The sequence below is a fragment of the Hippocampus bargibanti genome, linkage group LG09 (genome assembly GCF_051943395.1).
Source record: "Hippocampus bargibanti isolate YZ-2025 linkage group LG09, ASM5194339v1, whole genome shotgun sequence".
NCBI classification, from domain to species: Eukaryota; Metazoa; Chordata; class Actinopteri; order Syngnathiformes; family Syngnathidae; genus Hippocampus; species Hippocampus bargibanti.
The window spans coordinates 1,488,457-1,515,426 of NC_142742.1; the positions used below are offsets into that span (position 1 = coordinate 1,488,457).

The window sequence follows — 26,970 nt, forward strand, 5'->3', positions numbered from 1 at the left end:
GATAAATGTGCCACCTGAAGCACTCCAGACGCAGTCGGAGCGCATACGGGCCAGCCTGGAAGTCGCGTCCGTCCATCACCGAGTCCACCGTTTCCGTGTCCTCCACGACGACGGCCACCTCACTGTCGCGCTTTCCCAGCATGCTCCTGTCGTTGATATTGGCCGAACCTGGGAAAAGCTATCTATTAGCTATCCATTAGCTGGCTAGCTAGCTATTAGCTGGCTGGCTGTTAGCTATCTATCTGGCGAGCTATTGGCTATATTAGATATTTATAAGCTATCCATTAGCTGGCTAGCTAGCTATTAGCTGTCTCACTGGCTGGCTGTGAGCTGTCTAGCTACCTAGCTATCGGTTATCTATTAGCTATTTGTAAGCTATCCATTAGCTGGCTAGCTAGCTATTAGCGGTCTAACTGGCTGGCTGTTAGCTGTCTAGCTGGTTAGCTATTGGCTATCTATGGGCTATTCATTATCTATCCATTAGCTGGCTAGCTAGCTATTAGCTGTCTAACTGGCTGGCTGTTAGCTATCTATGGGCTATTCATTAGCTATCCATTAGCTGGCTAGCTAGCTATTAGCTGTCTAACTGGATGGCTGTTAGCTGTCTCACTGGCTATTAGCGATTTATAATAATAATAATAAATAATAATAATACATTTCATTTATAAGCGCCTTTCAAAACTAAACTTTCAAATCTTCACAGTCACATGATATTATTTTTGCGGGCGAGCAGCGGCAGCCATTAGCTATCGATTAGCCTGCTAGCTAGCTATTGGCTATCTATTAGCTATTTATTAGTTGTCCATTAACTGGCTAGCTATATATTAGCTATTCATTAGCTGTGCATTAACTGGCTAGCTAGCTATTGGCTATCTATTAGCTATCCATTAGCTAGCTAGCTTTCTATCTATTTGAGTTACTACTTCCCGGTTGAGTAAACGCTAGCGCGTGTGACTGCCACAACTCACCCTCAGAAAAACTTATCCTGTGACTGTAAAGTGACCTTGAGAGTTTTGAAAGGTGCTTAGAAATGAAATGTATTATTATTATTAAAACCTGCATTGAAAATAATCACGTCATGATGCTTGCTAGCCAGCAGGTGGCAACGGGGTGCTTTGTTGTTATGCAACTTCCATTTTTCTTTTGGTGTGCCTCGAATAGCATCGACGACGCACCAATGATGACGGTATTGTCGTCGGCGATGAGCATCTTGCTGTGGACATAAATGAGCTCCGTCACCAGGCGCCCTTCCAGCTCGGCGTGCGTGCGAAGGCCAGCGAAGGAGATGTAGTTCATCCAATGGTCGTCCACTGCGGATGGAAAGAAAAAAAAATGGCGGCGTCGAGGTACGTTAGCAAACGGTTCTTGACTCCATTTGGTCAACTTTACCGAGTGATGTTTGTCAGCCATGACAGATTTCAACCTTAGACGTCTATTTGGAAATGAGGGTCGCCGCTTGGAATTGAAGCGGATTTACAGGAGAAGTGGATGCTACAGCTAACTTTTGGCTTCATAAACTTTGCCTGTAGCTAACGTGTACCTATTTTGAGCGCGAAAGGACACTTTGATTCTCTCCTTTGTCTAGAATAGCTTTAGAATCAGAATCATCTTTATTGGCCAAGTATGTGTACACACTACACTAGTATCATCATAAAAAAGACATGACAAATATGTATGGAGGACACTCATAAAGGCTAATCTAATGTAATCTAATCTAATCTACGAAAATCCACTATACAATTAGATTTGGGTTATTGTTTAGAGAGTTAAGGGTGACGGGGGAAGAAGCTGTTTAAATGTCTGCTGGATTTGGTGCGCATGAATCGGTAGCTGGAAAAGGTGGTGGTCAGGGTGCAGAGGGTTCAGTCGGATTTCCCACGCTCTTGTCTTGATTCTTTAAGTGTGCAAGTCCTCGAGAGCGGGTAGGGCAGTGCAACAAAGCGTATGAGAGGAAGTGTGGCCATGTTTTTATGTTGCGTCGCGTTTATTATTTTAATTGACGCTAACTGATGCTAACTGTTTTGTGAATTGTGAATTGTCGCGTACTTACTCTCCTTCCTCAGCTGAGAGATGATGGAATAGTCCCCTCGAATCATGGTTCTCCAAAGGGAAAAAAAAAACAGTTGTCACGTTTAACGCAATTTGCTAAAGATGGTCGTGCTGGTGCGCCACCTACCTGTAATTGAAGTGCATGACGGCCTGGATGGCGTTGCCCCCGCCTGTGGTGATGTCGCCCTCGAAGCCGGGAAGCAGGGGGGTCACCACGTACACCCGATATTTCTTGCCTTCCCTGCACATCGGGTATAAAAAAAAATAAAATATTGCAGTTTCTCATTATTATTATTATTATTATAACGATTATAATCATCATTATAATCATTATAATTATTATAATGATTATAATCATTATTATAATCATTATAATAATGATTGTAATTATTATAAGAATGATTAGAATTGTTATTATAATTATTATAATTAGTAGAATTATTATTATAATTATTATAAATATTATTATCGTTATTATTATACTTAATTATTATAATTATAATTATTATAATACTTATAATAATCCATCCATCCAATTTCCGTACCGCTGTATCCTCATTAGGGTTGTGGATTATAATAATTATAATACTAATACTCATACTAATACTAATAATAATAATAATAATTATTATTATTATTATTATTATTACTACTACTATGATTATTATTATTATTAGTAGTAGTACTATTATTATAATTATAATAATTATAATTATAATAATTATTGTAATTATAATTATAATTATAAAATATATATGATTAATATTATTATTACTATCATTATTACTGTCATTATTACTATCATGATTATGATCGTTATTGTTATCATTATTATCATCATCATTCCATTTTGCGCTCGGCAAAGGTAAGAATGGCGGAAAATTCGACTCCACAATAATCAATTGATGGCTGGGGCAAAAGGGGCCATTCAAATGTAAATGATGACATTTTGAGGATAACGCGGGGTTATCGACGCAAAACAAAAAGCAGTCCGATTCGGGTACTTGTGGGCTCGGAGGATCCTCTCGATGATGGCGTCTCCGATCTTGTTGTACACCGTCCGGTTGTCAGCGCAGCTGATGAAGAATTGGTTCTGGGAGGAAAAGATGGCGCCTGGGTTACTTGTGTATGATCGCTAACGCTACGTGGTTTGCGCAATAATACGATTCATCTTCTCCTATTTCTATCCTTTCCATGCAAAAACGTGTTTGTTAAAGTCAGCAAGAAATATATCGGAATAAAAATGACAAAATCAATTCAAGCTAACTTCAATTAACATCTCAAAATTAGCAATTTTGCGTAACTTAAAATAGGGGTTGGAAATACACCATGATTAAATAATAAATAACAATTTTCTACAGTAATATTTCTTTCCTGTAATTTGATACGAGGGCCACCTCAATTCAAATGTAATGTTAACTTTAAAAATATTTGTACCTCGACGTAGATATAATATTTGCTTTTGGCGATGACTTGGATGTAAGCGTTGTGGATGGACTCCTCGTGGTACTTGATGCCGGCCGACCAATCGGCCGCCGAGCGCAAAACCTTATGGAGCAAGAAGAGGGGAAAAAAAAAAAAAAAAAAAAACAGTTGATCTTCTGTCAATCAATATAAACAAACTGGACAGTTAGGAACACAATTGATTAAGTAAATAAATAAACGGAAAAATGGATAAACAGACAAACAAACAAATAAAGAACAAATATATGTAAATAAATATACAAATAGACGAATAGACAAATACATAAATAAATAAATAAATAAATACATATATATATAAATATACAAATATACAAGTGTACAAATATACAAATATAAATATATAAATATACAAATGTACAAATGTACAAATATAAATATATATAATATATATTATTATATAAATATACAAATATATTTATATCTTATATATATTATTTATATATATTTATATCTAAATATATATATATATATATATATATATATATATATATATATATATATATATATATATATATATATATATATATATATATATATCTAAATATATAAAAATATCTATTAATATATAAATATATCAATACATGAATAAATGAATAAACAAACACTTTCAATTTTTATGAATGAATAAATACACAAATACATAAACACAATAAATAAATAAATAAATAAATAAATAGATATACAGTAAAGTCTCGTTATATCGATATTCAAGGGAGTCCGAAAAAATATCGATATAACCGGGACTATCGATATATCCGACCCTGTTTGCATGTAATTTTCTCCGTGCGTGCATAGAAATAGTATCGATATAACCGGGACTATCGATATATCCGATATCGATATAACGAGACTTTACTGTAGATAAATTAAAAAAAAACGTTTTTGGATCTGACATGAGAAAACACGACTAGAAAATGGCTGCCCCAAAACAAAATGGCCGACTTGCTACATCTTTTCATGTACGTTTTCTGTTGTAGATTATCTAAAAACTTTCATTTTCACTATTTTCATGAATTTGGGTGACTTGGGAGAACCAGAAAGACTTAAAAATGGATTTTTTTTTTTGGCCTACTTACGAAAAATGGCGGCACAGAAACTAAAGTTTTTTCACTTCCCTGATTACCAGATAGCCAATAGCTAACCAGCTAGACGGGCTGACAGCCAGCCAGTTAGACTGCTAATAGCTAGCTAGCCAGCTACTGGCTCAATCTGTCCAATTTCATTTCATAACTGGCACCAAAGATGAAAAAAAAGGTTGTTTGGCTTTTTTGTTGTTATATAATGGTTCCTTTTGGCCCACGGATTCCCTTTCATGTCCTTCCAGCAGCTTTCACGGACACGTTAGCAATGCATGAGCTCATATTTTGTATTCTTATTTTCAGGCTGCGTAACTCCAAAATGGACGATTGGCAGAGATGGAAGCGCGCCGTTGGCAGCGTGGTCTTACCTGCACTTTGGCCTGCACGCAGTCGGGCACTTGGTAGCGGATTTCGGCGGCGCTGGAGTGCGACTTTGGCAGCAGGAAGGGATAAGATAGCGAGCGGTACTTTGGCTTCATGATCTGAAGGAAGAAAGAGAGAGAGAAGTGGCGGAGGGGGGTGTTGTGAAGGAGGTTGTGGGGGTGACAAGGTGTGACCTCACAGTGCAGCGGAAAGCATGAGTGGCAAAGTTAAAACGTTTTTTCCACACTTGGGAGTCAGACGTTAGCTTGAAATGAAACGAGGGAGTGTTTATCGACCTCCCGTGTGTGTTTTCTATTTAATTCTATTCTTTATTACATGACAAAAATATGAATATTGGAAATGTATACAATAATACAATATAATTGAAAAATAATAATTAAGTATTATTTATTATTTTATAATGAAACTATGCATAAGAATAATTAAATACTTGCAAAAATTTCAATACAGTAAAGTCTTGTTATATCGATATCGGATATATCGATAGTCCCGGTTATATCGATATTTTTTCGGATTCCCTTGAATATCGATATAACGAGACTTTACTGTATATTTTTTTTACAAATAAATACACATACTGCATCACCCATATATATATATATTTCCATATATATATACACATATACATATACATACATACACACATATACATATATATATATATAAATACATACATATATATACACACACACACACACATATACATATATATAAATACATACATATATACACACATATATATATACATATATATATACATATATATATATATATATATATATATATATACATACACACATATACGTGTATATATACACACATATACAAACACACACGTATATACACACACACGCATACACAGGCATAGACACACATTTACACACACATACACACACATACACACACACACACATATACACAAACACATTTTTATATACACACGCATACACACATGCATACACACACATATATACACACATATATATACACACTCTCTCTCTCTCTCTCTTGGCAGTCCATCGAAGTCGAGGATGACGTCGCTTCCATTGCACACACGTACATACACACACACACGCACTTACATAAATACACACATTGAACAAATACTCATTTTTTTAAAATACAATTGTTCTTATTTTAATATCGTTATCATTCTGCAGCGCACTCGTGCTGTTCTTGCCTTTGTGAAGTTCCAACGCTGAATAAAGTGACGCGCCACATCACGAGCGGCTCTGCCGTGCACCACCGATGCGATATCATGCCACGGCATTCTGGGAGTGGTGTAGCGGTCGATGAAGTCTGCGGAAAGGGTCAAAACGAGGGATTAGAATAGATGATCACTTTTTTTTTGTGTCATAAAAATATCACCGTTTAGTGTAAAATGACCTTTTTTTGGCGACAAAAAGAGCCGTCAAAATAATATGGTAAAAAAGGGCTAAAACGTAATTAAAGGTTCCTGATTGTGCTATTAAAAGTTTTCCGTGGCCATTTTTTTTTTCTTCTTTTCAGTGGATATTGAAGAAGTTGTGGTCCACACCGTCAAAAGGTTTTTCCAGTTGGATCCAGTCCCTGTAGACAAAGTTGCAGTAGTCTTTTCCATGCCAGAAGCGAGTGTTTCCCTGCAACTCTCCCACACCCGTCTTGAAGCTTCGCACGGAGCCGCTCCCTGCCAACAACAATTTTTTTACACTTGGGCAAAAAAAAATCAATCAATCAATCAATCAATCAATCAATCAATCAATCAATCAATCAATCAATCAATCAATCGAGGGACCATTTCAGGAAAACTGGCGCTCGATTTTTATATACAGTGATACCTTGGCTTACGAACTGAAATGGTTCACAGATATAGTGTGTAAGGCGAAAAGTGTGCATCCCAAAAATTCATTTCCCATAGGAAACCATTAAAATGAGAATAATCCGTTCCCAGGTCCCCATAAAACATAATTTTCTACTTTCTAATTTTCTAAACCGCCTTAAACTACACAAAATATACCTTATTTTATATCTAATAAATGTGATTATGGTATTATAATTAAAGAAATAATGTGTACTGTATAATAAAGTCATTTTATTGACCTTTGTGATGGTCGTTGATGGCTTGATGGAATGGAGTGGCCGCTTTCATCAGCATTAAATACTTGATGAGGAATTGAACCTTCTTCTTTCACCATCTTGAGGAATGATCCCTTGGAGGTGCTTTCTGTGCGATCATTTTACCTTGTTCTTCATCAATTGTGTTTGTAAAATATTGAAAATGTATTATTTAAATATTATGAAAAATAGTTTGTATGCCAAGGTAAAATTTTCATAAATGTAACGTTTGTAAACCGAAAAGTTCGCAATCCAAGGGGTCCGTAAACCCAGGTATCACTGTATTTGCATCGGTACCCGAGCTATCCACGCTGCTGACGCTGTCGGCGTGCTGCAGGGTGTGCTTGTGCAAATGTCGATACAAGCTGAAGCGCGCGCGGCGGTGGCGCCCGACACCCTTCATCTTGGGCAGTTCCGCCTGGTCTCCGTTGGGCGTCGCCGCCTTCGCCGACGGAGCGTCGACGGAAGCCACCTGAGAAAAAACGCACGACCGAATGAGCCTGCAAATCGGATTGCGCAACAATCCGCCGTGCGCGCGTCCGACCTGTTCGAGCGCCACGGAGCGCGTCACGCTGCCGACGTCGGTCAGCCGGTGCTCGCCGTCATCCCAGCGACCGTACGCCAGGTCGATCCCGCCCACGAAGGCCACCGATTGGTCCACCACCACGATTTTCTCGTGATGCGCCCAAAGGTAGACGGAGGAGGAGACGTGGTCGGGGTGGCGCATCACCTGGCGACAGGAAACAATGCGGAGGAAGCCGCCGTAGAGGGGGTGGGCATTCGGTATATGCGGGGGGACTTACCTTGATGTTGGGGTGCAGGTGCAAGAGGGTTCTCTTGCTGTAGCCTGAATTGATGCCTAATGCTAACTCCACCTCTTTGTATAGCATCACGAAGATCCGCACGCCTTGTTGCTAACAGTGCGCGCACACACACACATAAACACAGGTTCGGAAAAATATCACAAGAGAAACGAATGAAAATCATATTTTGGCACATTAATATTATATTACCATATGATAATTATCATTATTGTAATTTGGTTATTTTTTTTTCAAAATTAGTATGTGATAATTATCATCATAAATTCATTTTTTAAATTAATACAAATAAGAATTAAAAATGGAAAACAATTTTCTTGAAAAAAAATGGCTGTAATTATATTTTATTCGATATGCCATTTTTCGATTTTGTGGCTGCCTTTACAGCGGCTCCTGTATTTTGTTTTTCTATTTCTTCCTTTCCTTTCGGCTTACTTTAATCACTTTGCTGCTGTGAAACGTACATTTCTCCACCACGAGACTAATAAAGGCTAACCCAATTATTATTATTATTATTATTATTATTCATCTGTCTATGAAAAGGTTTCCTCAGCCGTCACCTGTACTTCTTTGAAGGTGTCGGACGTTCCGCTTCTCAACCAAGAGGCTATGTCAGCGAACTAAAATTATTATTATTATTATTATTATTATTATTATAACAACAGAAATCAATATCACATTTATCTAAATATTTCAAATCACTATTTTTTTTATAATTTTTTTTTTGTTGACAAAATCCAACCTTTCCTCTCCACAAAATGCAACCCCATTCTTGCACGTGAAGTCCGCCTAGCAACAAGTGACAGCTTCAAAGAGTGTCTGATGGCGATGGCGCCTTCACTTACAGCCTTCCGCTTGAGGATGCAGTCCAACCTCCAGCGGTTTCCCTCCACCACGGGTCTCTTCAGGAAAATCTCGGGACTCAGCCTGCGTCAAAACACACCGTTTACTGGACTTCACGGTTGATTTTATTATTATTTATTTTTTTAGCTGAGCAAACCCACCGCCGCCCGCACAACACTTACCACCAGTCGGTAATGAAGATTTCCTCTCTGGCCTCCTCCAAGGCATCGGCCACGTCCTCCATGTAAGTCTTTCCATTCACGTACCTGCGCGTGTACAGTCACTCAGTTAGTGAGCTGTTTTGTTTTTTGTTTTTTAATGAAAGGACAACCGATGTCTCCGAACAAGTTGTGTCCATAATTTGTAAAATGGCTTCAAATGACTTCTACTGAGCGTATTTGACAAAAATTCCACCGCATATAGCACTATTTTACGTTTTAAGACTCGCGCTGAATATTCAGGAAGTCTTGTTTTTGAGTTGGTGCCGTGTCCGTACGTGACGTCACTGAAGGAACTGACTGAAAAAAGGACACATTGTAGTAGTCCTTCCATCACGTCAATGCATTTGGCTGTACTTGGCTGGTCTGAAAACTTCGTGTAGCACCAAAAAACAGGCAGAAGAGGGCGACAAAGCTCCATGTAAGGAATTAATCAGCCTGTGGAAACGGGCTGATTAATTTAATTTTCTGCCTCTTTTTGTGCTACATTTCGTATCCCCCAGATACCTCAAAATGGCATGGAATAAATTCTTTAATCGATTGCATACATGTATGCTTTCCTCTTCAGAACTATTTGAATCATATTCATAATTGGACAAGTAACAAGAAAGCATATTCTCCAAATCTGAAGCCCTTGTTTTGAGTGGTTTTGAGCAACGCAAGATGGGGTGACATCACGAACAAGAGGGCGGGACCTTCTGAAACTGGACACTTCCGGGTTCAATTTGAAGTCGTTTGGACACTTTACGTCATTTTTATTGGTGTTTTGCATTTGAGTAAAAATATCATACTGCGTGTTTTGGCTATTTTAGATGCTATCAAATGTTTTTCTGATGTCAGTTAGGAAACAAAAAAGTGACATCGGTTGTCCTTTTAAATGAATAAAAAAATAAAAATAAACATTTCCACTGACCATTTGGCAGGAATGTTTTCCTGCTCCTGCGCAAAAGAGCCGAAGCGATGCTGGCGCAGGAACGCCTTGCCGTGATTCCTGACAAAGCTCTCGATGCTTTGACCCCACCAGCGGGCGTGTCTGTAGCTGCTGCATTTGAACACCAGCGTCCTGCACGCAAGTGGGGGGGGGGGTCACATGAACACACACGTGGGGTAATATGAAGACACACACGCGCACACAAAAACACACACACACACACACCTGGAAAGACTGTCAATCCTGACCCCGTGCTTGGTTTCGGTGTCTTTGGAATCCATTTTGATGCTAAATTCTTTGTCTACCAGAAGCACGAAGGAGATGGCTCCCGAGTCGGGCTTCATGTACAGCAGGAAGGAATCCTTGACCACCAACCAACTACAATAAAAGACAAACGCGTACAATTTTCATGATCACGTGTAGATTTGTATAAAAATTTGCATAAAACGCTAATTCTTTATGTTGTTGTTGTTTTTGTGGCGAGGCGGACTGTGGTAAGCAAATCACGGAGCTGTAGGTGGCTTGACGGTGGCTTCCAAATGTGTGGGATGTTATTTTTTTGTGTGTGTGCGATAAAGAGGAGGCTGCAAAAAAACACACACACACACATACACACACATTGATTAAAAAAAAATGTTGTTCATGTGTGAGACACCTTGGAAAAACAGACTGTGAGTCAAGAATCCAACATTTAACAAACTCGCGACAAAATCGTTTCAAGAGAGAAAAAAAAAAGACAACAAAAACAAGAGGTTAAATCAATACATTAGCGTACAAACCGTTTGGACCAGCGGTAGCAGGCTTGTGTGTGACCACAGCAGTTCATGCCGGGGATACGATGACCACCAGAACGCTTGTATATCATCCCTTCCCTGCGCGTGCACACAGACACATGCAAAACGAAAAAATAAATATAAATAAATATATATATATATTTTTTAAAATACATAATTATATGCATATAAAAAATATCTAGATATGGATACAGTGATACCTCAGCTTATGAACTTAATTGGTTCCCAGAAAGTATGTGTAAGGCGAAAAGTGTGTCTTCCAAACATTAATTTCCCATAGGAAACCACTAAAAATGAGAATAATCCGTTTCCAGCTCCCCATAAAACATAATTTTCTACTAAATAAGCCTTAAATCTACACAAAATATACCTTATTTCATGTATAATAAATGTGCTATTGTATTGTAATTCAATAAATAAACTGCACTCTGTAATAGAGTCGTTTTATTTACCTTTGTGATGGCCATTGATGTAGTTTCCTCTTGAAATCAGAGCAAAGTTGCCTTTGCTTTCTCAGCGATAATACCCAAGGTCATCAAGGTCCATAGCTAGCTGGATAGCCAGCTAGACAGCTAGATAGCATGATAGCTAGATAGCTCTATATTATTATTATTATTATATTACACATATTTTCATGCTAAAGAAATAACAATAAAGATACACATCTGAATTGGAATACAAATGAACATTGATATAAAAAAAACCCCAAATCAAATAAAGATCAGATTGAAGAAAGTAAAGCGCTCACAGTCCTTTGGGGCCCAGATCGTGAATAAAAGACAGCTGGCTGACGTCAATGAATTCCATCTGGGAAAAAGACGACAACAGGCGACGGCGTCACACCGTGCGGCCACTTCGATGCCGTTTTGCTGTACAACGCCGAGACGTGACCCGTACGTAACAAAGTGCGAAATACGCCCGTCCGATTATAAAAGCGGTGTGAATATGAGTAAGATGAGTGACGGTATACTCACAGTGTGGTGATATTTGCGGTACAGGGCCATCTTCAACAGCTTGTTCAAATAGTCCTCCAATTGTCTCTGGAGAAAGACACACAAGCATACTTTGTCTTATTTTGTGATTTGACGTGATTCAACACAATGTCAACATTGAAACAGTTTGTGCGTGCGTGGCGTGCCTCCAGGCGTTAGTCAGATCCATACAGATGGACGACATTTTGACAACGAAACACAGAAGCTCACAGAGCCTGATTGATGGGAATTTTAACCTTGCAGTCTACACTCTGCCTTTCAACGTATCAAAGTTGAAACAAGTCCAACTTTCACTGTTTTCTATCCATTTTATCGCTCTCTCTCTGTCGTCTACCTGTTTCTTTAATTTTTAAACCACCTCCCCTCACTGCTGCGTTCTTGACCAATCACGTGGCTTTAACCGAAGACTGGGGGCGGGGAATCGAGGACCAAAACAAGCCGGCTGCCATTTTCTCGTTAGGAGAACGGGCTCGTTCGCGAACGACACATCACTCATTGTGGCAGCTCCGTGTGTATCCCGAAAAATAGTTTGTATGCCAAGGTAACATTTTCATCAATTTAACATTCGTAAACCGAAAAGTTCGTAAGCCAAGGGGTTCGTAAACCGAGGTATCACTATATCTCAGCCAGGCATTGGATGAATATTCTGACATGTGAACACACCAACACCGCGAAACAATTCCACGAGCGCCTTATTATCATGAACCCATCGGCACGTAATTGAACCACGTGTTGACAACGTACCCGCCGGCTGGACACCTGTTCGTCCCGCACCAACTCGTCGCCTCCGCCCCTGGGCAGCGAGGGCATCTCTCTCACTTCGCTCTTCCTCACCGTCCTTCTCTTCACCGTGTGACTGGAACGCGAGGACAAGCCCGGCAGGAGTCATTTATGTTTGCTCATTCAAAGCATTGTCGCGGTCGGTGCACGGCAAAGCCCCGCGGGTGCTTGCGCAGGCTAATGTGGTTTTGCGAGAATAACTTGACAGCGGGACGACTCAATCTTGAAGGCCAAAGAAATGTTTGGTCAAAGTCTGTTGACACAGACGCAATAACGTCAACAACACATGACACGTGTTATTGAAAGCTTCATGTTGTTTTTGAACTTGAGAAGGTGGTGGGGGACAAGATAGTTCGCCAGCTAGCCAGATACATAGCAAGAGAACTAGCTACTTGTTGACTAAAATCGCTTCCAAGTGAGGTAGCCGCTTACTAAAATAGCTCCCAAGAGATCTACATAGCTACCATTATAGCTAACAAAATATCTAGCCAGCTACATAAATAGCGAGCAAGATAGATAGCAAGAGGACTAGCCAGTTACTTCCTAAATAGTTCCTAAGCGAGACAGCTAGTTCGTAAAATAGATCCCAAGAGATCTATATAACTACCAAGATAGCTACCAAAATAGCTATCCAGCTACCAAAATACCTAGCCAGATACAAAAATGGCTAGCAAGATAGATAGCAAGAGAACTAGCCAATTACTTCCAGAAATAGTTCCCAAGCGGGCTAGCTAGTTAGTAAAATAGCTCCCAAGATAGCTACCAAAATAGCAAGTCAGCTATAAAAATGGCTAGCAAGATACATAGCAAGAGAATTAGCCAGTTACTTCCTTAAATAGTTCGCTAGCTAGTCTCTAAAATAGCTTCCAAGAGATCTATATGGCTACCAAGATAGCTCCCAAAATAGCTCGCCAGCTACCAAAATAGCTAGCCAGCTATAAAAATGGCGAGCAAAATAACTAGCCAATTACTTCTTGAAATAGTTCGCAAGTGAACTAGCTAGTTCCTAAAGTAGCTCCCATGAGATCTACATAGCTACCAATATAGCTAGCCAGCTATCAAAATAGCTAACAAGAGAGCCAGCAATATGGATGGATGCATAGCTAGCAAGATAGTTATGGAAAAGACAGGTCTTCACATTTTGGCTACATAACAGTATATAAAACAACATTTTACTACACACGCACACATATTTACTATGTAATACGATATATAAAAAAAATATAAAGAATATATTAAAAGTAGACCCTTGTTTGGCTACGTTTTACAATTGAAAAAAAAATAGAACAGCTTCATACGCCATGTAGTTTTGCGTTTATGTCGACAATATGCAAATGAGGTGGGCGGGTCTCACCTGCGCGACGGCAGCGGTATCCTCATGAAGGTCTTGTAGGTCCTCAACTCTCTGTGCAGCTCCATAAAGTGCTTCTCTTTCCTCTTCACCACCCACGTGAACTCGCCGTGCTTCATCTCGATCTTGAACACGGCGGGCAGAGACTAACAATTGAGGGGGGGGATTTTGTATGTTATTAAATGAATAAGGCACGAAAAAATGGACATTATGTGCCGACTACAGTGATATTTGGACTCGTTTCAACTTTGATAGTTGAAAGGCAGAGTGTAGACTGCAAGGTTAAAATTCCCATCAATCAGGCTGCACAAATAACCCGTACAAGCCATCTGTACACTTGATGCAAAAAGCTATCAACCCAGCTAAACAGAACACAATTGATGAGGAACTAGGTAAAATGATCGCAGAGAAAGCACCTACAAGAGATCATTCCTCAAAGATGGTGAAAGAAGGATTCGTTCCTCATCAAGTGTTTAATGCTGATGAAAGCAGCCAGTCCATTCCATCAAGCCATCAACGACCATCACAAAAGTAAATAAAACGTCTTTATTATACAGTACACTTTATTTCTTTAATTATAATACCATAGCACATTTATTATCCATAAAATAAGGTATATTTTGTGTAGTTTTAATGCCTAGAAAATTAGATAGTAGAAAAGTATGTTTTATGGGGACCTGGGAACGGATTATTTTCATTTTAATGGTTTTCTATGGGAAATGAATTTTTGGCATACACACTTTTCACCTTACACGCTCTGTCTGGGAACCAATTAAGTTTGTAAGCCAAGGTATCACTGTATACGGACCTTATTGACGCTGCGGTGCTGCGACAGGTTGAAGCGATCCTGCGCCGTGGTGAAGCGCTCCACCTCCAGGATGCGGGCGGTGATGGGCACTGTGGGAAGGAAGACCTTGGCGCTGGCCTCTTTGAAGCCCACTGTGGCGTACACGGCCGAGAACAGGATGCGGCAGTCCCCTAAGGAGAACGCAGAGGTCGGCGGCAGGGGTGAGAGTCGTGCCTGTAGGAGGCTAACGAGTGGGATGCTACGCTCGTTTTCCTTCTAAGATTGAGTTGCTCTCTTTTCATATTTACGCCGACGTTTAGATGCTCGAACACCGCTACTATTTTACCAGACTGACATAAAATTTCTGGATAGCTTGCATAGGAGGTGTGTGAGATGTTTGGAGATGCTTCGCAAAGGTAAACGGGGACAATGACACTCTGTGAGCCAACTGCAAATATAGTGATACCTTGGTTTACAAACGCTTTAGCTAACACACTTTTCGCCTTACGAACCATTAAATTCGCGAGAATATAATCTTGGCATACGAACTACTTTTCGGGAAACACACGGAGCGCCACAATGGCTGGCGGACTAGTTTTCGGCGGAAAAACACCAAACCACACGGTCGAACAGCGCCACCGTGGCTGCCGGACTACTTTTCCACACTCACTTTCTCAGTGTAGACGTGGTTTGTTATCGAGTGGAGTCCTTTTCTCTTATGGGACAGAAAAAGACCCCACCACAGGCCAGTGTTAAGCCAAAGAGGACACAAAAGAAAATTACGGTCGAGTAGAAGGAGATCATCGAAAAACACGAACGAGGTGTGCGTTTGTGTGACTTAGCGTCCCAGTACCAGTATGCTCAGTCGACCATTGCTACGTGTGGCTAGGGGTGTTTCTGTGTTGTCTAAGCAATGGTCTCAGGCAATAGCAGAGTTTGAAAAACTTCTGTTGATTTGGATTCACAAAAAGCAGCTAGCGTGGGACAGTGTGTGTGAGTGTATTATCGCCGATAAGGCACAGCAACTTCACTCGGATATCATCAAGAGGCAACTACATCAACGACCACCACAAAGTTAAATAAAACGACTTTATTATACAGTACAGTTTATTTCTTCAATTACATTACAATAGCACATTTATTATACACAAAATAGGGTATATTTTGTGTAGTTTTAAGGCTTATTTACAAGAAAATTGTTTTATGGGGACCTGAAAATGGATTATTCTCATTTTGGATGGTTTTCGTATGGGAAATTAATGTTTGGAAGACCCACTTTTCGCCATACATACACTTTCTGGGAACCAAATAAGTTCGTAAGCCAAGGTATCACTGTATATTGCCGACTCCAGAGTAAGATTCCGACCCATTACATACCTAGGCAGTTTCCCTCGTAGTCCACCTCCTCCCCTTCATCAATGTCCAGCTCTCGAGTATCCAAGCTTTCCACAAGGTCGGCCATTTTGATTCCGTCGGTCACCCCGCCGTCTGAATTTTCGGCATTCACCAGATCAAGTCTGCTGGTCGTAGGTGGAGCCTTGGCTAGCATGCTCAGCAGTCGTCAGCGCCTGAAGCAGGGCGGCCCTAAGAAGATCGCGAAACAACGGACATGATAGTGACCAAACGTCGAAAGTAGACCTTCAACAAGGCCGAATGAAAGCAGCAACAATTGGAAGAGGAGTTTGAAGGCGCCTTCTGCGTGACTTTTCTTTTGGCGCTGCACCCAAATGAGTCAGACGGGGAGACATCATTACCCAGTGGACTGCGCCATGAGCACAGTCACAGGAGAGCTGACAGACTCCCACTGTCCACGCCCAGTATTAGTGACAGTATCGACACAATATGTGTGTATATACTGTATCCTCCAGTTGGTCCAGAATGCTGCTGCTCGCCTCTTGACTGGTACTCATAAGAGGGAGCACATTACTCCTACTCGAGCATCCCTTCACTGCCTCCCAATACATTTTCAAGTTCTTTTTCAGATGTTACTCTCTTCAAATCTTTAAATGACCACCCCTGCACACCTTCCCAGCGCCTCAGATCTACTGAGCAGATGTGCCAAAAACTAAACGGAGGCTCAGAGTGGATGGATCCTATTCCGTGTCTGTTCCCTTTCTCTGGAATGACTTGAAACTGAACATTGGACAAGCCCCCTCGCTGCACGTTTGTAAAACCTGCCTCTTTAAAACTCACCTGTAGTCTTTGGCGTTTGACTCAGCATGATTCAGACTTGATCTTAGCTTTACTCCCTGCTGCTATCTACTATCTTTGTGACTGCTTTATTTCCTGTATATGCTAGTTATCCATGTTAAGCGCTTTGTTACTGCTTCAGTTGTTGTTAAAGTGCTATGTGATATTCATGGGAACGTAGCAGGAAGGTGGGAGGGTATTCAGTGTCCGTCTCACAAAAGAGGGTGTGAAGTTTTTGCAACGTTTAGGAACGGGGAGAGGTGCGGTGTGAAGTTTCTGGATATTTAATGTCACGTTCGTCGTAGATTACGCACACTCATTTCCGTATCGAGCGCAATAATTTGCATGTTTGAACACAAGCGTGAGGGATGTCTGGTGGGTGAATGAACTGAAAAGTGGCCACGTACTGTTATTCTTTTCGGATCATTGAAAAACAAATAGTACGAGAACTGGAGAATGTCACATGGGAGAAACTGACAACAAATATGAGCTTAACAGTAAACATTCCCGACTTTGGTACACGTTCAGGCATGTTGACGCCGACCCGTCAGAAGAGTTGCCGGCGGTCGACAGAAGTCTGGGAAAGCGCTTTCATTCGGCCACATACGCTAGGTGAACATTTGTTCATTGAACACGTTCATAAACGACAGGCAATGATAAATTTAGCCATTAGCAGTAGCAGTTGTTTATGGAGTAGCAGTTATCGGATAGCACTGGTTGGTTGTTGGCACTAGCAGTTGTTTGTCATTATTTGCGATTGTTAATAGTTGTAAGTGGCTGTAATTGGATGCTGTTAGCACGTGTTTGTTGGCAGTCGTTGGATATGTGACAACTCAGTTGTTTCCGGAAGCCGTTTTCGTGTATCACGTCGCTCAAGGTCTGTATTCCACGTAAATTAGCTGTGGCCTATGAAAAATGTTGTTTTCCGTGTCTATTTTTAGATGACGTATAAAGTTTCCCTCTCTTTCTCTGTTATTTTGACCAAGCAAAAAGTGTTGCTAGCTAGCTAGACTACATCGGATTATCCCAACCAATCGTTGTTAGTAGCTACGAGCTACTGTCAAAGTCGTCGTTGACAGGGAATTACTTTTGTGAGCAGTTGCTAACAGTCACGGTAATCCGTTGGTTGATGTTGTTGCTAGCGCTAGTTGCAGTCGTGGATAGCAATTATTCCCGGTTGTTTCAGTAGCGGCTGTTGCCGTTTATTGCCACTTTTTTCAAACCGTCTCAGTTAGTTGTTATTAGCAGGGGTTTGTGGTCGTGGCAGTCGTTAGCAGTTACTTTTTCGGCACCTGTTTTCAGGTCGTACTAGTTGTCGTTTGAATTTGTATGAATTGTTCCAAATATTGTTGTTTGGTCAATTATAATTAAAGTGCGAAAAAAAAATGTGATTCCTTGTGGTTAACGGCTGTGAGTGGTTATTTTCGCTACACTTGTAGCGGGTGATAGTCATTCTTTGTTAGCATTTATTTGGAATTGTTGTTTGCAAAGGTTAGCAGTCGTCGCTAGCAGTAGGAGTTGGAGTAGCTGCAGCAGCAGCATTCCTCACTTTTTTTTGTTTACATCTTTTTATGGATTTTTTTTGTTGTTGTTGTGAAAAGTGCCATCACGACAACCACGGAAGAATCACTTGGAGTGACACGATCTATTTCGTATTACGATATCGGACAATAGAGGCTCTGACTACTCCTGGTTGTTTTTGCGCAGGGAAACAATGAAACCAGATAAGATGAAAGAGTAACACGGGTGTAATTGTATAACTAGATATATGAGGAAGCGCCGAACGTTTGCCTGGATTAACCAAGAAGTCGATATTTGCAGGGATGAATCCCCCTCCTTTAGCCTTTCTTTAACGTTGACTGACTAAAATGTCCTCTTAGTTATTGCCGACGTTCCTGCGTTATCTCTCGCTGTCCAAGAATAACCGTGACCTCCGGTCGGCCTGAACTTCCCCCCGGAGGTTAACTCCAGGGGGTGCTGAAATGCCGAATAAGATCCCACACAAAACCTGTAGGTGTAGGGGGATAACGGAAGAGAGAAATATGAGTTATGGCTCTTTTCCGTAACTTCCTCCTTCTAGTCTGGTTGTCATGGTGACGTTTAAAGAGCCAGCAAGCTACTTGATATATGAATACTAAACCAAACGCCTTCAATGTCACTTAGTTGAAGCACACACACGGTGGAAATCGTTAGGAGAAGAAGAGCGCCATGAGTGGGTGAGGAAGACGTGCGGAGGATGGCCCGGATGTCAACAATAAAGCTTTTTTCTTACCACGCACGAGGGAGGATTTTCAAACATATTTTTTAATGAATATGTGATGATTCTGCCATTTTTGGAAATCGGTGTATATTTCTGCATTGATTAAGTGTTTTGTTTTTCCAACATAACTTCATGAAATTGTGTGCATTTTAAATTTAAGGTTATTTTTATTCTTCTAAATGTATTTTGCCTTTTTTGGGAGAAATTACTGTATTTTCCGGTGTATAGGGCGCATCCAAAAAAACCTTGATTTGCTTCGAAAGATGGATATGCGCCTAATATGTGAAAAAAGTTTGAGGGTGCGCCTTATACTCCGGTGCGCCTTATACACTGGCTAGGTATTAGCTGTGTAGCTAGCGAGCTATCTCGATAGCTATCTATTAGCTATATATTACTTACCCTGAGACTATAAAGTGACCTTAAAAGTTAGAAAGGCACTTATAAATGAAATGTATTATTATTATTATTATTATTATTATTACTTTGCTAGCATGACTTTGGTAGCTTGGCTCATTTTTTTGGACAAAATTATTATTATTCTATTATTATTATTATTATTATTATTATTATTATTATTATTATTATCATGTGAATCAAACCTCTGAAGATGGAGGACACTGATTTGCTGTGGCGACCCCTTGAAGGGAAAAGCCGAAAAGAAAAGAAGAAGATTAGCTATCTATTAGCTAGCTAGCTTTTTGTCTATTTGAGTTACTTCCGGGTTGAGTGAACGTTGGCGCGTGTGGCTGCCACTGCTCACCCACAGAAAAATGTTTATCCTGTGACTGTAAAGTGACCTTGAGAGTTTTGAAAGGAGCTTATAAATTAAATGTATTTTTTATTATTATTATTATTATTATTATTATTATTATAAAATATGGTACTTCGTTTTGACCGGCGGTAACTTTTCATACAGGAAAAATCCCTACAAATGTTATCGAAATTTATTGACTTGGAATTTTGAGTTTGCCCAATCTATTCGCTATATTTATTTATTTGCATATTTATCTTTCTCCGTAATTTCTTGACTATCTTGGTGCCGCCGAGTGCTAGCTTTTTTTTTTTGGTTTGTTTGACAAAACATGCATGTGTGTCTCAGTCTACAATATCAAGCTAGTCAGTGTTGAGAGTCGTAGCTCAGCAGGAGTGTTCTCTTCCCCCAAAAAATTGGGCGGAGAATGTTTATATATCAACGGAGTTGCACAACGACATTCTGCCCCACTGCTTCAGGACATCCTGGTAGCGGACACATGATTGGAGGGTGCCGGGGCTTTTCATTTTTGAGTAAACAGAGCCAAGTCTTATCCGCAAAAAAAAGTGTTTTTCGCAGCCGGGATTGATTCGAGAGCGAGGAACGTGCTTTGACTATCACACATTGACCCGCAGTTACAATGCAGATGCATCAATGTAACGTGGTGTTCCACAGGGCTCAATTTCGGGGCCTCTGCTGTTCTCTATCATCTTCCATCGGGTTAAAACATGCTACAGTGATACCTTGGATTAGCTCACACATTTTTCGCCAGACGAACATTACATTCGCCAGAATATAACCTTAGCATACGAACTACAGTAAAGTCTCGTTATATCGATATCGGATATATCGATAGTCCCGGTTATATCGATACTATTTCTATGCACGCACGGAGAAAATTACATGCAAACAGGGTCGGATATATCGATAGTCCCGGTTATATCGATATTTTTTCGGACTCCTTGAATATCGATATAACGAGACTTTACTGTAGTTTTCGGCGGACATGTAAATTTACAGATTTGTGTTAATTTACACACTCTTTATGTGTGTTAACGCAATTAGCTGTGACACATCGATTCACCATCGTGTTATTTATGTAGTTTTCCTTCTAATTTCGCCATCAACAAGACTTCATGAATATTCAGTGCGAGTCTTAAAAGAAAAAAATCTAGCTATATGCGCTGGAATCTTTGTAAAATGTGCTCAGTAGAAAGTCATTTGAAGTCATTTTACAATTTATGGACACAACTTGTCCGAAGGCGTCGGTTGTCCTTTAAACAACTGTTATACTGATACAGTTGGGTCGCATTAACAGAACGTGCGGTGCCAAGCTCCTCATGGTACGGATGGTACCAACTAAGAAGATAGAAGAGAGAGAGGTGTCACAGACCTCCTCCCTTTCTCTTTCTGCCCACACTAAAGCTGCCTATTATCTAATCCGCGGGAAAAGAGAGTGGCGTGCGGTGGTGGTAGAGGGGGTGTGAGGAGTGACAAGGACGCTCCAGGAGGCGCCAACGACAACGAGGGAGCGGTCATGCCCGTCACCGTGGCACCGCGAGCACAAGGTGCCATTGTGCCAGTGGAGGAGACGGATGGCGGCGGGAGGGGGAGGGGGGGGGGGGTCTACTTGGACGGGTTACTCGCTCGAGTCATCGTGACCGTGTCGGAGCCAACATTGAAAGCTTAGTGCTTGTGCTCAGACAACTTGAGGGCACTCCCTGGTTAGCGTGAGCACAGCAGGGAGTCGGGGGCATGGGGAGGGGGAGTAGCTCAGTCATCATTAAAGGACAACCGACGTCCCCGGACAAGTACTGAGCGTATTTTACAAAGATTCCACCGCATATAGCTATATTTTACGTTTTAAGACTCGCGCTGAATATTCCGGAAGTCTTGTTTTTGACTTGGTGACGAGTCCTTACGTTACGGTGCTAGGCGTAGAATAAAAATTTTGAAAATAGGGTCTGGAGGTCGTGGTCGTAAGTACGGGTGGTCGTAAGTCCAGCTGGTCGTAAGTCGGATGTTACATGTATACAGTGATACCTTGGCTTATGAACATAATTGGTTCCCAGAAAGAGTGTGTAAGGCGAAAGGTGTGTATTTCAAACATTAATTTCCCATAGGAAACCATAAAAATGAGAATAATCCGTTCCCAGGTCCCGATAAAACATAATTTTCTACTAAATAAGCCTTAAAACTACACACAATATACCGTATTTTATGTATAATAAATGTGCTATGGTATTGTAATGAAATAAATAAACTGTACGGTATAATAAAATCATTTTATTTACCTTTGGCATAGAGGACTAAAAAAGTTGGCTGCCATTTCCAGCTCCTCGTTCACTTCAGAGATCCGGCTCGTTAGCAAACGACACATCTCATTGTGGCGCTCCGTGTGTTCCCCGAAAACTAGTTTGTATGCCAAGATTATATTCTTGCGAATTTAACGTTCGTAAAGCGAAAAGTTTGTTAGCTAAAGCGTTCGTAATCCGAGGTATCACTGTATATATATGGGAAAAAAAATATATATATATATATATATCATGTTTTTTTTGTGGTAAAAGAAGCTATCTGAATGATTCGGCATGCAGCATACAGTTTGTAGTCGCACATCTGGAAAAGGTTAGAGTTGCCTCAATGGACGCCACATCGACGCCACTGGGTTGCACATCTGCAGCTATTGTTGTTCTACTCCGTTTGTCCTCTGACCAAATCTGCCGATTCGTGTCAGTTAATGGAGCACACAGCATTGAGTTGTGATGCTGCATACAGAGGTGAAGTCAGCCTTGAGTTGAAACACTTGTATGATAGTATGATATTTTTAGTCAAATGCAAAACACCAATAAAAATGACTTCAAGTGTCGAAAATCTGCAAAAAATTGAGCTGCGAATTGGGCATTTTCAGAAAGTCCCACCCCCAGTTCGTGACATCACGCCAAGACGTCTTGCATTGCTGGAGAATCAAAACAATGGCTTCAGATTTGGAGAATATGCTTTCTTGTTACTTACTCATCCAGTTATGAATATGATTCAAATAGTTCTGAAGAGGAAAGCATACATGTTTGCAATCGATTAAAGAAGTCCTTACGTGCCATTTTGAGGCAACATTTGGGGGAAATGTATCACCCAAAAAGAGGCAGAAAATGGCGTCCAAGCTCCTGTGATGAATTAATCAGCCCGTTTCCACAGGCTGATAAATTCCTTCCATGGTGCTTGGTCGCCCTCTTCTGGTGGCTTTTTGGTGCAACACGAGTTTTTCAAACCAAACAAGTACAGCAAAATACATTGACGTGATGGAAGGACTACTACAATGTGTCTTTCTTTCGGTCAGGGGCATTCCTTTAGTGACGTCACGTACGGACTCGTTACCAACTCAAAAACAAGACTTCCTGAATATTCAGCGCGAGTCTTAAAAGGTTAAATATCGCTATATGCGGTGGAATCTTTGTCAAATACGCTCAGTAGAAGTCATTTGAAGCCATTTTACAAATGATGGACACAACTTGTCCGAAGACGTCGGTTGTCCTTTAAAGTTCATAAAGCGGTTCTACAATATTGCAGCCTTCCTATGACATTCCAGCAACGTAACTTCCCCCGTGTGCGTGCGTGCGTGAGGGAGCAAACACCTGTGGAATGTTACTCAACTCTCCCTTTCTTCTTTCTCAGTGTTACCCACGAAAAATACACACAAAAAAACAGCAGCAACATAACAATGATGACAAACCACTTTGGGCGCTAAGGTATCCATTTTGAGTGCAATTAGTGACACCGCAACAAAAGACACAAATAGAACACTGACAACGGGACGAGAAAGCGAGTAAAACGTCACCGACCTGCTTTTTGGGGGGGACGTGAAGTCCACATGTTTGCGTTTGTTCGGTCCACTTGTCGAGAAAAGTCACGGAGAAGAAAATAGAAGGCTAGCGAGAGCAACGTTGACGAGACACTTGCGGGTGTCAGTAAAAGTCAAGTGTGTGGCAAACAGTAAAGAGTCAACTCGGGGAGATTTCGCAAAATGGGCGGGGGCGAGAAACTCCAAGCCAATCAGAGCTTCGAATGGGGGGCTTCATTTGAGTCTCCGCCAATCATAGACGAGTTTTTCACCACGGCGAGTCAAATACCGAGGAAGTGGGAGGAGTCAGAGAGAAACCAGAAGACTGGCTTGCTTTTATTACGTCATCCGCAATTTTTGTCTGTTTTGTCCAAGTCAGCTTTTTATAATAATAATAATAATAATAATAATAATAATAATAATAATAATAATAATAATAATAATACGACATTTCATTTATCAGCGCCTTTTTAGTGATTATATGTCAGATTTGAATCTGTTACGGATTCCTCTAAGAAATAAATGGAGAGCTTATTAGTTCTTTGTCTGACCTATTTATACAATTCAAAAGATAACCGTAATAACAATAATACAGACAAACTTTTATCCACAAAGAAGGAATGTTAATTTAACCACTGTATTGTATTATTCATTATTATTATTATTTCCTGTATATGATAGTTGTCCATGTTAAGCGCTTTTTTTACAGTTTCAGCTGTTGTTAAAGCACTATATAAACCAATATGTATTGTATATTGTATTAATAATTATATGGGGATCACTTGAGTATTTCCCCGCAAAAATAATAACAATACATTTTATTTCGAGCTCCTTTCAAAGCTCTCAAGGACACTTTATAGTCACAGACAAGCGTAGATACAATAAGAAATAAAATAATTATAAATATAAACATAAACAAGAGATGAAGCTAACGCAGAAAATGCAATTAAATACTTTAATAAACGTCGTGTCTCCTCATAATATATCACAAATGCGTGTACGAGAGGGACAAATACTTAAAAACAACCGTCAATATGAACAAAAGTAAAAAAAAATCGACGCCATCTTGAACTGGCGTGTCTAATTAATCCGAATTAGAATCAGAAAACCTTTAATAGTCCCACAATGGGGAAATTTGCAACCCACAGCAGCAAAATTGAAAGAGGTGGGGGGGGGGGTCAAAAGATAAAAAAAGATCAAAAAAAGTACTGTATATACAGTACAGTATTCCAAATCCGTATTTTTTGCATCTTTTCCGCCACCGTGTGGCCAATAACATGTACTGCACGACACTACACAGGGGCCTACTTCGTGCAAATGTATACTTTATAAAACCTCCAATCCAAAGCCTTCCAGCAACAATACAGATAACATAATTTCCTCTATACCCCCCCCCCAAAAAAAAAAAGGAATAAAAGAGGATTGAACTCAAAAGTATACGAGATATATTTTCAAAAGGCATGGATATTAAAGTTACACGACAAGACCGTTGATTCTTGCTCACAGGTCTTAATTCTTGCCACATACCTTAATATATGACGAAAAAGCTTCTTTAAAAAAAAAACAACAACAATAATGATATATCCCCTTCCTCGTGTCCCGTCTGACTTTCCTCCTCGCCGTGCATCACCACTGTACGGACGGCCCCATAAAGAAATATTCTACGCCCACTTGTAAACAGTGCAAAGGCCGCGGTGATAACAATATAGACTTAAGCCACGATGAGGAGTCCATCCGACAATAAATGGCGTATCCTCCTTATTGCTAAGGCGATGGGATTGAACATTTATTGAAAAAGGTTGTTGGAATATCGTAGAATTGAGTCCACTGTTTATGTTGACCTTTTTTTTTTTGGTCATCATTTTCCAATGTTTTGATATTTGAGAGGCTTGTAGGTCATTGGGAGAATCGTCCATCTGCTACCAATTTATTCGGGGCTAATCAGAGATCGTTGAAATGGTGCCAGGTGATTACCGAAGCCCATTTAAACCGAGTTTCAATGTGATCGCTTCATTTTGAACACGGCTACAACCAAAGTTATAAAAGGGCGTACACGCTAAGAGGGCGTGTGCATTTGTGCAACCACGTTATCACAGTTATTTGTACTAAGCCACTCATTTTTTTACACTCCAGTTAGTTGGGTTGATGTTAGCCAATCGTGGAAATACATTTGAAATGATTTATCATGGATTTTTTTGGGATATCAACCAAAAAAAAGGGTGTTTCGTCGGGGGTTTGACGACTTTTTTCATCACCTGACTATGTTAACAGAAAAAAAGGTTAGGAGTGACTTTTAGCAACACTTTGGTAGCCCTGAGATTTAAAACACAACCATTAACTAATGAATCCTAATGAAAAAAATATTTAAAAAATACACAATAATCAGAACAGAAAGTCAACACGACAGTTTCTCATTCAAAACACAACTATTAACCAATGACAACAGCCTCATAATAAAAAAAGTATCAAAAAAATACAAAACAACAACAAAAAGTAAACATGATATTTTCTCATTCAGAATACAACTATCAACTAATGACAACAGCCTAATTAATCATTAATAAACTATCAAAAAATACACACTAAGAACAGAAAGTAAACACAACCGTTTCGCATGCGTCCTTAACAGTTTTGAAAGACGCTTATAAATGGGATGCATTATTATTATTATTATTATTATTATTCTTATTTCACCTTTGCTGTATGTCATGCATATTAGCATATTTGACAATAAAGCTGACTTTGACTTATTCTTACTCTGACTCTGAGTCTCACTCTTATTCTTCTTCTTCTTATTATTATTATTATTAATTGTTGTTAATTATTCTGATTTCACCTGTGCTGTATGTCATGCATATCAGCGTATTTGACAATAAAGCTGACTTTGACTTATTCTTACTCTGACTGTGAGTCTGACTCTTACTCTGTTGCCGTTGTTACTCTTAACGTTGTTACTCTTAACATGTTGCCGTTTTTTGGTTGTTTTCAATTTTGATCTTTTGAATTGGATGAATTTGGGGTCAAAATGGTGGCCCTCGAGGACTGAAATATGACACCCCCCTCCACTGCGTCAACAAGCCAAATGACTTGAATCGATCATAGCAACAGATTGTCCAGTAGGTTGCATCGGCGCACTGTCCTCGTCATCAATCTCGAGCAACCCACTCCCCTCCAAATCCCCCTCGCGGCTCCCTCCCCACACACTCACCGAATTGCTGCTGTTGTTTTGGGTGCACTTGACTCCAGATGCGCAGCGAGCCGGGCAGAGAACGCCAACAATTCTTTCCATCCTCGTCCCGTGTTCATTTTGTCGACGAATGCTAAAT

The 26,970-nt window shown here is 40.1% G+C and overlaps 1 protein-coding gene across 3 annotated transcripts in view; it reads right to left on the reverse strand.

The window, feature by feature from the left end:
• Positions 1-25,262, reverse strand: part of pld1a (phospholipase D1a) — a 29,210-nt gene extending 3,948 nt beyond the window's left edge. Inside the window, exons 1-24 of one of the 3 annotated variants that reach the window (XM_089004525.1) lie at positions 23,646-23,786; positions 15,986-16,192; positions 14,630-14,799; positions 13,825-13,967; positions 12,435-12,546; positions 11,673-11,738; positions 11,447-11,505; positions 10,684-10,776; positions 10,130-10,282; positions 9,887-10,036; positions 8,938-9,021; positions 8,758-8,839; positions 7,895-8,005; positions 7,636-7,821; positions 7,389-7,563; positions 6,535-6,663; positions 6,178-6,296; positions 4,982-5,095; positions 3,487-3,597; positions 3,054-3,142; positions 2,177-2,290; positions 2,051-2,100; positions 1,176-1,310; positions 15-168 (exon numbers count right to left, since the gene is read on the reverse strand). In XM_089004525.1, the coding sequence (XP_088860651.1) occupies positions 15-168; positions 1,176-1,310; positions 2,051-2,100; positions 2,177-2,290; positions 3,054-3,142; positions 3,487-3,597; positions 4,982-5,095; positions 6,178-6,296; positions 6,535-6,663; positions 7,389-7,563; positions 7,636-7,821; positions 7,895-8,005; positions 8,758-8,839; positions 8,938-9,021; positions 9,887-10,036; positions 10,130-10,282; positions 10,684-10,776; positions 11,447-11,505; positions 11,673-11,738; positions 12,435-12,546; positions 13,825-13,967; positions 14,630-14,799; positions 15,986-16,157 (2,771 nt within the window). In that variant the 5' untranslated portion in view covers positions 16,158-16,192; positions 23,646-23,786. Of the gene's footprint in view, positions 1-14; positions 169-1,175; positions 1,311-2,050; positions 2,101-2,176; positions 2,291-3,053; positions 3,143-3,486; positions 3,598-4,981; positions 5,096-6,177; positions 6,297-6,534; positions 6,664-7,388; positions 7,822-7,894; positions 8,006-8,757; positions 8,840-8,937; positions 9,022-9,886; positions 10,037-10,129; positions 10,283-10,683; positions 10,777-11,446; positions 11,506-11,672; positions 11,739-12,434; positions 12,547-13,824; positions 13,968-14,629; positions 14,800-15,985; positions 16,193-23,645; positions 23,787-25,171 lie in introns of those variants that run through there. The other 2 variants (XM_089004524.1, XM_089004523.1) reach the window with 2 other exon arrangements.
• Between the last annotated feature and the right edge of the window lie 1,708 nt (positions 25,263-26,970).